Source organism: Arvicola amphibius, chromosome 4, assembly GCF_903992535.2.
Source record: "Arvicola amphibius chromosome 4, mArvAmp1.2, whole genome shotgun sequence".
In the NCBI taxonomy this organism is placed as follows: Eukaryota; Metazoa; Chordata; class Mammalia; order Rodentia; family Cricetidae; genus Arvicola; species Arvicola amphibius.
The window spans coordinates 77,622,009-77,639,229 of NC_052050.1; the positions used below are offsets into that span (position 1 = coordinate 77,622,009).

At 38.7% G+C, this 17,221-nt stretch overlaps 1 protein-coding gene across 1 annotated transcript in view; it reads right to left on the minus strand.

Moving 5' to 3' along the window:
- Nucleotides 1-5,698: 5,698 nt before the first annotated feature.
- Nucleotides 5,699-17,221, minus strand: part of Gabrb2 (gamma-aminobutyric acid type A receptor subunit beta2) — a 202,421-nt gene continuing 190,898 nt past the window's right edge. Inside the window, 1 exon segment of the mRNA XM_038326725.1 lies at nt 5,699-6,046. Coding sequence (XP_038182653.1) covers nt 5,699-6,046 — 348 coding nt within the window.

The following is a 17,221-nucleotide window of genomic DNA, read 5'->3' on the forward strand; positions in this document are numbered from 1 at the left end:
TTTTTATTTATATTTCTTAGGTCAAGAATTACACACTAGCCAACATTATTATATATTTACATGCTGAAACTGGCTGCGATAAGTTGAAATTCATGAAAATAAATCTTATGTGCTATTCATTGATAATCTTCTTTTGATTTTTACTACTGCATGTATCCCAGAGATTTTTTAGAAGTCCTGTTTTGAGAAAGCCATGAAAACGGATGCAATGTATCCTGCTAGTGCTTTGCCTCTTCTAGCTGTTGGGGAGAGAGCATGGTGTGTGTGTTCAGAAAGGCTACAAGGTCATTGTAAGGCTGATAATCACTACATTGTGAAGAAACTAGATCACTCCTTAGAAAAGGACAGTCCAGAGCTACGCAGGAACAATTCCGTAACAGAACTATTTAAACACCCATGCAAAGAAAAATGGGCAAGTGGCACAAAGTTTAAATTATAGGCGACTTTGTTTGAATTGTGTCTAAAATAAATGTGGCTGGATTTTTAATCACTGAACCAAAATACAAAGCGAGAAAGAATATAAGTTGACGGAAATGTTGACTTGATTCAGATGGTGCAATGAAGAGGTGTGGCATCAGATGTAAGGTGGAGTAACAGGGAATGGCATTTTGCTTTAGAACTCAAAGTAATGTTTTGTTTTTCATCGTTTCGGATGTTTATCACAAAAAGGACGTCTTAAATCAAATTAAAAATTGATGTCAAAATCCTGCACATATCTAGCGAAATGTTCTCACTGAATTCCCAAAAGCTAAAGCTATTCAAGGGTACAGAATTTTCCCAACTTAAAAATAACAAACACACACACACAAACAGAAATTTTCTCAGGGCAGCCTCTGAATTTACCCTCTATTGACTCCTTACTATTTTTTTTAAAAACCATCTTCCTACTGCATTTGAAAAAATTATTTAAACTTTGGTGTAAAGCAGTGTCTTTTTCCCCCCAGTTCCTATTTTTTTCCTTTCCTTTTGAAAAATAATTGTGGAGTCTTTGGTTGAAAGGAATAATACTATCTAAAGACAGAATGCTACTATCTCAAAAAAACCGAACAAAGCAAAACCTCTTCTAGCATGCATTGTACATAAAGATGTCTGGAGCGGGCATGAATAAACATTTTTTTTGTTATCTGCAGTACTGCTATGAACCTCTAGTTTTGGGGAAAAGCCATAGTTTGCAAACTTTGGCTTCTTCTACTCTAGCTTAGGAAAACTATTAAGTTAACCCTAATCACTTTTCCTTTTTTCAAGTTGCCATTTCCAAAGCATCTCTTGTTTGTTAATATGACACCGAAACAATGCTACATTTCCCACTGAGAGAGAGAAAATAGGAGTGAAAAGAAGGAAGTGGAAGACAGTGATGTGTGTGTGTGTGTGTGTGTGTGTGTGCGCGTGCGCGCGTGTGTGCGTGTGTTCGTATTCATACCTGCATGTGAGAGACAGCAATGGAAATCCTTCTGTCTGGGATTCCCAAATCATTTATGCAAAAGGGTGTTTAAATTACTCTGCTGGGGCACTCCAGTAAACATACTTAGTAAAAAATAAATAGATAAAATTAAGACGACAAGGCTAAACAATTATTTTTATCTATTGACTATTAATTTACAGCATCTTTAATTATGTACATATTGTAACACGTCAGTGTAAGCCATAAACAGAATTAGTACACTGCCTTACCATAAAATACAAATTAGAAGTTAAAAATATTTAAGAAATCTGTTTAAATATTTACATACGCTCAGTGAAAGTTATGGTTGCTTACATAACAGACTCTGTACACTTAGCAAAATGGCATGGTTGCTACAGGGGAATTTTCCCTAACCAACATGGTGAGGGTTAATTTCAGTTTTTCTGGTTTTTTTTTCCTCCTCCCAAGAGGATTTATTTTTCCATTTTCTTATTTTTTTATTTTAAATCACCAATGGACAATGCTATCTATGTCCTTGAAAGAGAGCAAATGGACATTTGACAAGCAATGCAGAAACTATTTAACATCTTCTATTCTGAGGTACAGTAGTATTGTAGTGTCAAACTGTGCAATGTTCTTAGGAACTGTAGGCATTGATCTGCTGAGAGAGATATTCAGTACCCTGTATTACTTATTTCAGGATGGTGACTGTTGGTTGCCAAATTAAAAAAACAAAACAAAGACATATACAGGCTCAATGAAGGGGACAACTCATTAGCTTATTCCTTTTGTTTCTGACATATGAATGCATACATATGCATGTGTTTTACACGAATCTCTATATACACATATACACATGTAGATATGCTATAAGACCCCCCTATGTCGATGCTTTCAGTTTGTGTTTTTAAACATGAAATAGGCCAGAAGACTGAAACACAGTGACCTACAGAAAATGAAAGTGGTCATTGTTGCCAATTTTAAGCAGGTCTTGCTTCAAAACCACTGTGATTAATTTTTTCATTGGATATCCCACTGCATTGCCGTGAAGTGTTGTGCTTTTGTATGCTTACAGATCATTTCTGTATGTGGTCCTAATGCTAGAATGTAGAGTCATTTGGTTTTAAGAAAATCATTATTATTATCGTTGTTGTTATTATTTTACTTAGCACTGCTCTTGTGGAAATGAAGAGACTGAAGGACTCTATTACTCTGCTTGAGTCCTATCCCCTGTTGTTAAACTGCAGTAGAAAGAATTGTAACATTCCTATGCAAACACATGGGTATGTCGCATGAGATTTCAGTTCAGAAGTGCATTTCATACCTACAAGCAGTCATGTACAATATATATATATATATATATATACAGATTGAGATCAGAGATTTTGTTTAGACTGTGCAGTTGAGAGTCAGAATTTGCCTATTAATTTCTCAGAGATGAAGAAAACACCTTAATTGCTGGCTATCTGGTTACTGTAAAATCAAAAGAAAAAGCTATACATATGTATAAACTGACGGTAATACCATTTTAAGATTGCCAAAACACACCTTGGTGGTCCTTTAGTTTAATTACTAGGTAACAAACTAGTTGGTTTTCCCAGATTCATCAGACCTAGCACCCTTTCCTGCATTCTAATTCAACTAAAAGCATAGCTTAAAAACAAATTCTACATGGACTGCTATTCCTGGACAGGATGAGTCAGTGTTTTCTTCCTACATGGTTATTGAATGCCAACATATGGTTTCACTCTAGGACATTTGTTCCAAGGTCCTATCTTCTTTCTACATTAGTGCAGAAATGTGTTTCCCGGTCGTATGCACGTGAGGCCCCTGCTGTGAGGCTGCTTCCCTCCATTTTGATCTAAATAGATTGCTCGACTTTCCTGGACATCTAAGATTTTGTTATAACCACAAATGACAATATCAAGGATTTTTATGGCTTTTATGGAAATCACAAATGGGAGCCTAGACTTAGGCTCTGAATTGTCTCTAGAAAAATCTCTTCAGAACGGCATGTCACAGGTGTGCCCCTGAGTTTGTTGTTATGCTTCTTTCATGTTATTTCGTATTCGAGCATCACCCCTTGGTGACAAGGGCTAGGCACTTTTATCACTGTGATCCCCAGAAATGATTGTGTAGGAGAAAGTGTGTAGAAGCTTGAAGAATCTTTACTCTGAGAACGTGCAGAGATCCTCCATCAGATCTGTGATACCATAACTCTGAAGTGTTCAAGTATGTAATCAAACCACAGGCACCAGACTTCCCAACACTGATAGAAACCAAACCATCCCAAACCAAACCAAACCAAACAACTCTACCAGGCCAATTTTGTGAAACTTTAGATAATGAATGAAAACCTATTTTTCTTTTTTATTTTTCTCTCTTATTGTTGGAATGAAAGTGCATAATAATGCTTAATATCCCAAGTTTCTGAGTCACAAGGGGAAGTAAGTGGATACTTTACCTGCAGAGTGATACTAGACTTAACTCCTATGGACTTAGGGGACCTTACTCTGAAGACAGATTTTTTTTTTGATTGTTTTAAAAATAGAAACAACAGGCACCCTCTGGGGAAAAGGTCAATCAGAGTTAAACTTATAAAACAAAAACCTTAATATTCTAAGCTTTCAGTATTTTCTGTAGGTGAAAGTCAAATATGAGACCTCTCCATTGCCAAAATATAAAATATATTAGCCTATTCCTTTTTCTGTCTAAGATATGAATTGGTATACCCAATATTGAAAGATGCAAAATGGCATAATGGGAAAGATAGAACAAGAACGATAGCATCCTACCCATCCTGGTTGTCAGTTATCTACACTTCTGCAGCAACAACTGAGAGCTCAATACTCACCATGGTTTTGTTCTAATCCCGTTGTCCCCTAGGTCTGGCTTGCTTAAGTAGATTGTATTAGACACAATGTAAGCACCCTTTAAATTACCAAACCCAAATGACACACAGATTCCATCTGTGCATACACATGCCTTGGAAAATATAAAGATGGACTTCATGGCTCATGAGAAAACCCAATCGTGCAGTCTCTACAATGCCTGTGGTCTCTGCCTCCTATGTGTAAAAAGAGAATTTGAAAATCAAGAAAAGCTAAAGATGCTTGTCAATCATTTAGAGTAAATAACAAATTCTCTTTTCAAACTACTGTCTATGATTCCGAAATAAACTGATAGGGAGATGATGTAGGGGCAGCTGACCCTGAGAAAAATGACCTGGTCGTCTATGCTCTGTGTTTGATTCTTAGAAGAATTCTCAGTTCAGCCCATCAAGATATTTTTAATTCTTTTCACCTTTCTGTTTGATAGCTACCTCTTGGTGAGATAAATGATTTTTAATGACATCCTTATGTATGCTAAGCTTATGCTCATGAGGCTGCCAAACCAATTCTTCTCATGCTACTCTTTACTGCTCAGCGCTGTTTGCAGACCAGATGCCACGTGGCCCCGATAAGGTTGCACTTTCTTGTTTTGCTTTCTCTTGAACTACAGTCATTTCTGCATTTTTAACCCTGCTTTGTGCTGTTAACTCATCTTTTAACCAGCTAGGAAATAGCTTGTTGGCAAAATGTACATTTTGGCTGCTGTGCACAGGCTGCTCAGAAGTCTTCCTCTGTCTCAATGCCAAGTTGAAAGACATCTCAGATGGTTCTTTGTAGGCCATCAAACACAGCAGACAAAATGGCTTTCTAAGTCTCTTCTTTAAAGCTTTGCCACACCTCCCTACTTTGAATATGCTCAAAATATATGTTTGTCCATTAGACCCTTGAGCATCACCTCTCCATGACACCATTGTCATCTGGCACAGACCTCCCTGACCATATTGAAGTAATTAACATGCTGCCATTATTGCGGGATAATATTTCATAAGCACAGTGCGATCCCAATGGCGTGCTGATCTTAGGAACAAAGATGGAGAAGGAAATGACCACGTCTCAGAGAACTGACTGCCAATGCTACTGAGCTTTCTAATATCTTCTAGAATCTAGGTAATAACCCTCTAAGTAGGCTGTGTACTGAACTGATAAAGTGGACTACTTCACTCTCGATCTCTGCAACATGTATAAAAATCACTTGCATTGAAACTGGAAAACCACAAGGACCTTAGTGTATTCATTACTTAGTAGAAGCAACCCAAATGGTATGAAATGGACCATGGGATAGGCCAGCAACTAAGGTATTTTAAGATCACTTTTGTCCTGGATTGATGTGTTTTCCAAGTCCTACATCAGGCTGTACAACTGTTTGAGGAGTAATCTAGTCCTTGCTTCCCACAGAGGTTTTAGTTTAGTTCACGTAATAAAGCCAATAGACAATGTTGAAGAAGGAAAACACCACCGGGAAGAAAATGCGGGACCACCGATCTATGGCATTTACATCAGTCAAGTCAGGGATGGTGATTTTCAGTTGAGAGGCACGTCTCCTCAGGCGACTCTTCTTTTGTGCCACGTGTCGCTCCAAAGCATTGCGGCCAAAACTATGCCTAGGCAACCCGGCTTTCCGATACTGGATGCTGGAGGCATCATAGGCAAGCATTGTGCTCCTGGGGTCTCCAAGTCCCATTACTGCTTCTGATGTGGCCATCTCGTTTTTTATCTCGAGAGTGCTAAGTAATATGTTCTCATGTGGGTCCATCTGCAAGGAGGAAGAATCAGAAAAGGTATATCTGAAGCCGTAAACCTTTGTTGATGCTTGCACTACAAGGAACTATTACAGGTACTTAAAGAAGCATCTATCACAGTGACAAAGCTCGTTTTGCTATTGCAATACTTGACTTTTAATTGCAGCTCTGCAGCTATGAGCTATTTGAGTCGCAGGTTTTCCATTTATTAGATGGTGTAGATTCAACCCCAGAGGATTCTTATAATGTAATTTTTTATAACAGATTAGCTAGCACAGTTTCATAATTTCTACTTACCTCATGCAGAGAAATAGAATATAAGAGATATTCCTTTACATAATTTATAATATTGATATGAACATATGCAGAATCAACCTTATTATGTATGGTATAATGATAGGGAATTAACTGTAGGATTACATTCATGTTTTTATGTAACTTGTGTATTTACTGAGTTTATTTATTTTTGGAATAAATGTATACCAATAGTTATTATTCATTTTTCTTCCATCCTGGTAGTGTTGTGGAACTGCACCTGAAACATCATCATAGATACGTGTCCTATCTCTCAGCTACATGTCCATCACCATTTTCTAAATTATAAAATAAGAAAACATAAGTTTAATTTTCTGTTCATCGAGACGCAGAACATTTTCGTATGTTCCAGAAGCATCCAACACTTCCCCTGAGGAATTGGTCACACAATGCCTCACTACCTTATTTCATTGACCTTTATAGGAATACAAACTGCACATGAGTACAGCTCTCACACTGAGCCAGAACAAAAAATATAGTTTTAAAACAAAATTGTTTTGTGGGACAAGATTTTTGTAAACTGAAAATTTCCCCTGGGTTCAGTTCCCTCATGGAAGTTTATAAGCATTTGTAATTTAGTCCAAGGGGATCCAGTGCCTTCTCCTGGCTTGCATGGGCACTGCATATATGTGTTACACATATATAACATGTAGGCATAACACTTGCACACATACAATCAAAAATCTTTAAAATTATGTAACCATTCTATTATAGTGTTATTAACATGTAAATTGCAATGCTATATATAAAGTAAGGTTAAATAAAAGTAATAAATAAATGAAATAAGGAAAACGTGGCTAATGAAAGGCACCAATTGTATACAGAGACAGGACATGTAACCAATTAGGTACAAGATATATAAATGTGAACATGAGTGTTGTAGAAAGCAAAATGTTAAAAGTACTACTTATTAGTAATTAGCCTTTGTATGTAATTTGAAGATTCTATGCTATGATTCCAAAGCAAAGATCTTTTGAGAAACAGATGCTATTAAATGTAAAGCATACAGGAACATAATAGTTGACCAATTAATCTCTGCTCCCTTATCAAATATTCTCTTTTTTGTTTGTTTGTTTATGGTGTGATTTTACTTACTGAGCAGACTAAACAAAACAAATAAACAAACAAACAAAAACCAAAATGACTAAAATTAATTTGGGAAGTTTAAAGGATTTGAAAGTGTAGCTAAATACATGATGAGAGAGTCCTGCCACCCAGGCTTTGTGACCATTGGTTGGCTCTGTTTGCCCAGAGAAGGGAAGGGCCATTGAAATGCTTTTGTTATGCTCCATTCCCTTTGGCAACTCTTGCATTAAATGCTCACATGCTTCCCTCTACAAAGTCACTCTTTCCCTTGTTCCCAGGCAAGGGCATTCACCAAAACCTCCCCACCACCAAAAGCGTGGTCTCTAAGCAAGTGCAATTCAAAGCCTGCTCTTCCAGGAATTCAAATTTACATGTGGGATGACAGGGCTTTTCACCTCCTGCTCCAACACCTTTTGTTAGTTGTATTTACTGGCCTTTTACCCGTATAGAAAATGACATTTAGTATGCAAATTTTGCTTTAATGAAATTTGGAGCTTTCCTCCTCCCGACACCAGGATGTTTGTTCTATCACAGAGTATTACTGTAGTAGGAGGGGTTACAAACCAATGCTAGCTTTGGCTGCTAACTTTGTCAAACAACAGTAGCAACCACAATGAAAGCATTGGCAGCTATCAAAAGTTACCTTTTCTCAGTTTTAAGCAACCTATTTTTGGACAATTTATTTAACTTTCAATGAGTTTCTCTTTTAGCACAGATGGAATTCAAGCGTTGCAATAGATGATCTGTGGAGACTTATTATTTATTTATTTTTTCCTTTTACAAATTCCAGATATCTTTTCGGTGTTATTAGCAGAGTGAGTCTTAAATATAGATCTGGTGCTGAGGAAGACCACAGTGGTAGATAGTCCTCAAACCAAGGACCGTCTCCAGAAACAACACTAGATGCACGTCAAATCGCATTCTTCCATTTGTTATTTTTGACATTAGAAAGTTACACATTCCTTTATCTGTATTGAGAGCTAAGATAAGATTTGGAGGAACTGATTGAAATGCCATATGTCTGAAGGTAGACTTTGAAGAACTCTACAAGATTGTTGTCATGATGTGCGAGAATTGTAGTGAAACGCACACAAGTTTCACGGAAAACAACAAGAATAAATAACTGTGCCCAAGGGGGAAGGTTAGTATGGTGACTTGTACATATTGCCTTAGTTGGTACACAGGAAGCACTTCAAAATTCATAACAGCTCTCATAAAAGTAAAACCACCACTGACTGGATGATTAAATCTAATCTTCTGGAATAGACTCAAGTGATGATCTTTTTTCGGGGAAAGCCTAGAAATCTTATAGGAGATCTTGCCAGGCTGCAACAAGAGTCAGTGGTGGGGATAGTGAGGTGTATGGAGCTGCAGTGCACAGATCATGGTGAACTGCTACACTTTGGTAGTGATGCGCTCATCTGAAAAAAAATTAGACATGGTTTCTCTGTGTGTCCCTGGCTGTGCTGGAACTCTGTCTTTAGACAGGCTGGCCACAGACTCAAAGATATGTCCATCTCTGCCTCCTCAGTGCCAGGTTTATAAGTATACACGTGGCATAAGAATACTTGAGCCTTAAAAGATGACTGCTCTTCTAAACTCAGTTACCTGAGAAATAATAGGAAGGAATAAATTTATCTAAAATGCTTTTTCTTTCAGAAAATTCCTACCCAGAGCCATGGAAATATGAAGTATGGAGGAATAAGAAGTAACCATCTTTATTTAACTCAGGCCAGTTGTAGTTTACAATGATGTGCTTAAGTAAAGGCCGGAGATGTTGGTTTTCCCAGTCAGTCCTTTGAAAGACCATTTTTCTTCTTCATCTCTACCTGCTTTCTGCAAAGCTGACTATATATAGTAATTATCTTCACTTTCCTCTTAGAAAGTAGTCGAATTCCTCACTGAAAAGCACTCCCCAGTGCCCTTTTGTCCAATTCTTGGGATTACTGAGATGGAGTGTATACTTCAGTTCTGCATGGGACACATTCTCTACTTTCTGATAAGGCAGGCCATTGTACAATGTCCTGTTTCTTACTCCATATTGGGGCAGTCCAGATGCTGCCTTTGAGACTAAGTCTCAACCTCTCTGATTTCAACTTTATTGGCAACTTGGGGCTGGAGCAGGGGAGGAAGTAGCAACACCAGCCTTCTGGGGTTGTTTGAGAAGATTGAAACACTCTTTGTTCATAGCAAGCATCCAAAAAAAAAAAAAAAAAAAAAAAAAAAAAAAAAAACCATAGCTAAGCTTACTAAAAACTCAGTACAGCTGAGTAGACCACAGTCTCTTATTTTGCCCTCACTGTAAATGGAACATCTATAGCACCCTGACCCCAAAGTCCCTCTAAGGCTGAGGAAGAAAGAGCAGAAAAACCATAGAAGCCAGAGGCAGTGGATGCCTGTAGCAAAAGAATATTTGCTAGACATGATATGGCTGGTGCATACATGAACTCATGGCTGGTGCACAAATGAACTCACAGCAGCTGTGACTGCAAGCACAAGATCACACAGACCAAAACCCAGCATGGATAAGAGAGGGAAGGGGCTCCTGAAGCTCTAGAGAAGTTATTGGCTATTGAAGGCTGCTGGCAGAAGAAGAGAGTTTTCTTTAGGGATGTGGCCTATGAAGGGTTATTTGGGCTCGAGTAGATGGTCCTATATCCATACACATACAGACAGTGCTGAGTGGAATTAATAGGTTTTAAGAAAATAGCATATGAAATTGAAAACCAACATGGTAGGAGCATAGGAGAGAATCTGAGTGGGGAGGGTATGAGAATATGGGAGTAGATTTGATATAATTAATTATTTATTATTTAATAAATAATTAATAATTAATTCATTTATTATTAAACATTAAAAATCTTGATAGATAGTGAATGGATAGGTTTGATCTGCTGTTGCCATTGAAAAATGCCACAGAAGCTAAACCTTCAAAATCAATACTTTAAAATTCTAGTTTTTTTAAAGTTCTGAAAGTAATACTTAGTACCTAACAAATATTATATGTTTAATTATAAAACATTATATTATTAAACACTAGACTTAATTTATTTAATAATGAGATGAGCAGAAGCTGCATTTCATTTCTTGGATGGTTGATAGACATTACTATATAACCATGTATATTCTTTCATCCAGAATCACCTGGAATTACAGTCTTATGAAAAAAAATTCTAGAACAAATTTGCCTGTGGTCATATCTGTGGGGGATTGTCTTGGATGACAGGAAGACCCAGCAACATTCCCCAGACAAAGGATTCTGAACACTGTTAAAAGAGGAGAAAGTAACCAGACATGGTGGCGTACACGTTTAATCCCAGCATTCAGGAGGCAGATAAAGGCAGATCCCTGTGAGTTTGAGGCCAGTCTGGGATACAGAGTGTGTTTCAGGACATCAGGAAAGCAAGAGCTACACAGAGAAACCCTCTCTCAAAAAACAACAGAGAGAGAGAAAGAGAGAGAGAGAGAGAGAGAGAGAGAGAGAGAGAGAGAGAGAGAGAGAGAGAGAGAGAGAGAGAGAGAGAGAGGAAAGAATGTAAGTTGAGAACAAGCAAACAAGCAAGCAAGAAAGGAGCTGTGCCAATCTTTCCCTGCTCTTGACCATGGATATGATGTAATAGCTGCTAGATTTCCTGCCTTGACTTCCCTCAAGTGATGAACTGTAATTTGGAATTGTAAGCTAGATAACACCTTTCTCCCAGAAGTTTCTTTGGGCCAGAGTATTTTATCACAGCAACAGAAATGGAAGTAGGCCACTATGTTTACAGAACCAGTAATGTCCTCTTCAAGACAAGAAAAATAGGGCCTAAAGGCCAAGGCCAAGGCTGGACATTGTCAGCGGCACAGTGGCAGAGAGTAGGGGCGAATGGCCTGGCTTGTCTTTCCTCCTGATATGTCAGTTTCACTGAAACGCCGTTTGCAGTAAATTATACTTATTTTGTTCATATTTGTCATCCTTTCTGACAATTGTCTTGAGGGTACGTACAAAGAGGTCTTTGCATTTCACTGTCATATCTTCAAGCATCCTGCAGTGTTCTCTATACAAAGCAGATGCTTAATAAAGAGCAATTAAATGAAATCAATGTTGTGATACTGTGGAACCTGATTCACATCTTTATGAGTCGTTAGTAAGTTGAAGCCAATTATTTCACATCATCCTCAGGATAAGAACATCACAGGAGCACCTCTGGAATCCCTCTTTGCCCTAAGGTATCTTTCTCTAGGTGCACAGGTCTCTTTATAAAACAGAAAGAGCTAGAGATTCATGGCACCCAGTGCCACTTCCAGGACCGATTCTTCACTCTCACACAGAGAAGAGCACTTGGCAACTAACAGCTTGAAATTAGGTTTAAGCATTTTATTTACAGAACCCTTTCATCTATCCCAGAAGCCACATAGAGCTGGCACTAATCCCAGCTGGAAAATAGTGAAGACGTGGCAGAGGAAGAATTAACTTTAAATCTGTTCCATTTTTCCCTGCTGAAGCATGGTAGCAGTCTACCGCGGTATAGCCACCATCTGGAGGCTTGCACAATTCTCAGTAGGAAGCATTGGATAAGAATGCTTGTAATAAAATGTCTTACTACTAAAGGTAAGTGCTGGGGTAGACTCATGTTAACTCAGCACCTTCAGAAAAGAAGAGGAGAGGAGAGGAGAGGAGAGGAGAGGAGAGGAGAGGAGAGGAGAGGAGAAGAGAAGAGAAGAGAAGAGAAGAGAAGAGAAGAGAAGAGAAGAGAAGAGAAGAGAAGAGAAGAGAAGAGAAAGCATCTGTGCTCTGGCTGCCTATCATGACCAGTCTCCTCATTCTAGTTTCTGTCTGGCAATGCAGCCTGTGCATCTCTATCCTCAGTTTCTGTATGCCTGGCACAAACATCCTTGAATATGTGGCTCCCTGATGTTGTGGTAGGCTGAATAATGGTTGTATGACTTTTTAGGAGTCGGTGGACATGTTTTGAGTCTTCAGATGGACAGAACGGAATAAATATACTCAATCAATGCCAGTAGACTTATACCAAGAAGCAGGTGTCTCTGAGTCTGCAGATTCTGTTGGCATATTTAAAGTGTAAGAGGCATTCCTGGCTTACAAAGCAGCTAGCACAGACAAGGAGTCTGTGATCTGATGTTACTGCGCCTTTGTACGGTGACATGTCTGATGCTAAGACAAGCTGTCCTCCACCCTTCATCATTCCCTTTCCTCTTCTATCGTCTGCTTTTCCTTTAATTCTTCCCTACTTCCATCTCTTCCTTTCTGCCTCTCTCAGTCTCTCTACCCTTCTATCTCATTGTTTCCTTAAGGAAACATGTGTTGGGTTTTACGTTATCCCAGACTCAAAGAATACTAAGATATGATTCATCTCTTTCAATGGTCTCAAGAAATCCATAAGACAGGCAGAGCAGGAAAGGAACTAGAGACATTTTTATCTCATAAGAGTTCCTCATAATTCAAATTACAAATGAGGTTTTCCAGTTGAGGAGTATGATCTTTGCATGTAAAACAGTGTTGAGTTTTAGTATTTGGACTGGCATCAAAAGAGCCGAAGACCTGCAAGATTGGAGGCCCTGCCTGTTAAATTGGTAGCACTGTGTTTCCTTGTATATATTGGTCTTTCTCACTCAAAGCGAATGAACCTTGTAAGAAACCAACTTATGGAGTCACAGCTGAATGAAACAGGGGAGACTCATAGGCTCTTTTACATGTGTTTTAAACGGTAAAGGGATAAAACCTGAGACACATTACCTCTAATATTATTTTAATTCTCCATTGTGTGCATAGAAGCAAAATTATCAATAAATATTTTCTTAGAAAAAAAGAAAAATCACTTTTACTTATGAATTTTAAATTCAGTAATGATTATGTATTGTTTCATGTGGAGATGTCATGATTATGTATTGCTTCATGTGGAGATGTCTGTTGTTATAACATGATGTTTGCTATGAAGTTTTTAGAGAAAGATTCATAAGCTACTTTAGAATAGGCATTATTCCCATTTGAAATGGTAGGGAATAGAAGACCAGGAAAAATGAAAAGAGTTACTTAAAGTTTTACTATTCATAGGTCATATCATTTCTGGGCTATGGGTGCAAATGCATTATATTAATGCTACTTTAAACCTGTCTTAAATCTACCAGGGAAGCCTGACTCAGGTGGTGTTGTAGAGGATACGTGGCTATGTCTTTGGTTCCCAAGCTCAAGTGTGCAACACAAACCCCAAAAGACCTTGTTAAAACAGATATTTGGCTTCCACTCTTACGATGCTTGTTGACTCAGCAAATTTGGAATGCATTTCAATAATCTGCATGTCTAATGAGTTCCTAGGTGACACCAGGCTTCTGGTCTAGGGTCTATACTTAGAAAATGAGTCCTTTGGACAGCAGCTGAAGGACGCAATGTGACTTCCAATAAAGAAGCAGCAGGGCCCAGAAAAATGTCGAGGAGGGAAGGTTTTGGCCAGAGGCCAGCACTGAGCTGAAGAGTGGCTGTTGCAGAGAACATGTGCAGCTTCCATTTATGCAACGTTCCCAAGACATAAGCATCCCATCCCAAGACATAAGCATCCCATCCCAAGACATAAGCATCCCATCACAAGCTTCATGCAATTATCATTTCTCTGGAACTCGACAGAAACTATGAGAGAGAGGGAGAGATCTTCAATCTCCCCATCTTAAATTTGAGATGCTAAAATGATAGGCCTAGGTGTGTGCTTAGGAAGTATGTAGCTGGAACATAATCTGGCCCAAGATCTGCTCCAAGTCACTCAACTCTAAGTCCTGAGTTTTGTCACAGAAAGCCTTCTCTGCATGCTGCACTTAGGTGACAGTTTTTTAGAAAATTCAAAGGTACAGACAGTTTTCACGTGGATTTGGCTAATTTTAAACACAAATTTCTCTTTTTCTTATCTTTCACTCTAATCTTTCCTGATTGACTCTCTTCTCCAGAGCAGTGAAGAGACAGGAAACACTGCTCATCTAATGAGTTTTATACTTAGGACATGAATAAGATATCATTTCCTTGAACTAATCATAAGAGTTGCGCAGCAGTCTCCATTGCCTTGAAAAACATGCCAACACTGGTATGAAATCATCCTCTCTTGGTATTTCTTCTTGATCTAATAGCCGTTGGTATTTTGTTGGTAGCAGTTGAAGCAAGATGGAGGGAAGCAAAAACAAAGGGAAAGGGGGGAGAAGGAAAGGGATGGGAGAGTAACCCTGCACACTCGCAGACCGGCTGTCCTTGCAGGGAGCCTTGTCACTGATTTTGCATGGTCCTCTTATTCCCAACTCAAGTTATTCACCTCTCCATTTTGAAAAGCACGCTTGGTTTGGAGACGCTTTATGAAATCACCATTGTCAATTGAATCTGTTGTTTGCCATTCAACACCATTTCCCATACATTAAGATGCACCTGGAGTTGCAATTTTCAATTAAGAACCAAGGGCTGGATTTTGAGAGGCAGACAAGGATTCCTGCAAGGAACCTCTGGGAATGAAGACAGCTTGCATATCATTGATTTGGCCATCCTTCTGTCTGCAGAGACCGCGCTGCTGAGGCGCCTTACCTTACAGACTAACCCGGGGAACGCTGGTACTGTCGCCAGCAAATTAATCCAGGACACTTGCAATACAGCCTTGTTCTGCTTTCTTGTCACAATGCCAACTTTTTTTTTTTCTGGGAAAGGAAACTGGGCTGGCTAAAGAATTTGATCTTTTGCATTTTTTTTAAAATAATATACTAAACTCTGAAAAGTGTGCCTTAGTTTTATAAAATAATCAGTTAGCTCCAAGTTTGGCTTCAGATTTTCTGTCTCCATCCTTTCCATGCCTGACTTAGGACCTACAGGGATGCCCTATGTCTAAGGTCATTACAGAAAGACAAATCACATCTCTCACTGGCAGACTGGCTTACCTGAGAAGGGAAAAACAGGGCTATTTTAAAACTCAGTTCCCACTGACATTACCCACCACATGAGAAATTGCGAATAAAATAAAAACTGGTTCTAACTATGCCGTTTCCCATCGCTGTGGCTGGCCTCAGTAGGAGATCTTGTTTTATCTTTCACAAAATGGCACTGTGGCTTCTGAGACTTGAAATGCTAAGGCAACGAGCCATAGAGCACCTGGGATATCCAAATCTGTCTTTCTGGAGGGGGAACTTCTCTCAAAATACTGAGCATGCCTTCAGTATTCTATGAAGTGAAGGAACATTCAACCAAGCAGATTTTAGGAGCGCAAGAAAAGGCCAACACTGTTGACTCTTCAAGTCAGTGAACCAAAGTGCGTGGGGGCACAGCAAGCAAAGTAAAAGAATACTTCCGAATACTCAGGTACCTTTGATTTCATTGTTTTTATGTACATCCTCCCTTCATTCCTTCCCTTCCCTTCTTTACCTTCTTCTCCTTTCTCTGCCTATCTTTTACTTTCTTTCTTTTTTTTAAATTAACTGACACACAGGTATTGTGCAAACAATGTATGTCTTATTCAGAAAGCCTAGATGGGGTAGGGGAAATAGCGAACCCAAGGTTCAATATTTTTCCCTCTTTTCAAACCAGTATATCTTCAAGCTAGAAAGAGTGAAATTGCCTCTGTGTTGGTCATTATGGATCCCTAATGCTGTCTAAAAATTTGCCAAAAGTATGTGCTTAAACAAAAGAAACAAACAAACAAAAAACCACAATGTGCTAAATTAAATCTCCAACAGAGTTAAATAAGTCTGGAAGCTTCATCTAAGCCAGGCTGTGGAGATCTATGACATGGAACCAGCCAGGTGCTGAGATATAAATCCTGCATGACCTTACTCGCTTGTGGACTCAACAGTACTGTGACACCACCATTAACAAAGATGCTGCTTTCTCACAAAAACCAGGATAAATATAAGATCTGCTTTCTTTTTATTCAGTCGGCCAGTTCTACTATCATCTGGAACCACCCTTTGCATCAAAAACAAGTTCGTGATTGCTTCAGGCATAATAGTAAGTTTAAAACCTTTTCTTGTCTTTAAAAATAATTAGTAGAGAATGCACTGTGCTAAGTATTTTCAGGATAGAGTAAAAAAGTAGTATGAAGTAGATTTCAGCATCTTTGAAACATGGTGACAAATATTGCAGTTTTGATAATCCCTATTTTCTTAACTGGACATGGATGTATGTCTTGAAATTTCCTCAGGAAACTTCTTTTATGGTAAAGCATCATCAATTATGGTAAAGGATCAGTCACCTGTGTGATCCTAATGTCATCATCAGATGAAAAGTTTCTGTTTTCCTCACAAAAGATACCATCAAGCCAGCAAACTAATCAAATGAGCTGGAGGATGGTTTGTTTTGAAGTATAAGGATCTTTTCTGAGAAAATGAATGCAGAACTCAGAATCAGAAAGAGTAGATTAAGTTTCTTCTCTTCAAAGTTCCTTAGTGACAAATCTCATAATACTTTCAATTAGTGCAGGTTCAGTACCATGAACCTCTTGATCGGCATGACTTCCATTGAATTGACACCCTTACTCTTTAGATCCTTCTCTAGAGTCCCTGCCCTTTGCAAAATTACAAGCATTGACAAGAACACTGGCTTATGCAATGACAGCTGATTCCAGTTCTGACTTTCTCTCCTCCTCCTCCTTCCCATGTCCTCCCTCTCCTCCTCCCCTTCTCCTCCCACTCCTCCTCCTCTTCCTTTTTCTAATTCTGTCTTGCTTTCTCCTCCTCCTCCTCCTCCCCCCTTTCCTTCTCCTCCACAACCCCTTCCTCCATTATATTGTTCTTCAACACTATGATTTATTCTTGGCCTCAGGACTCCCTGT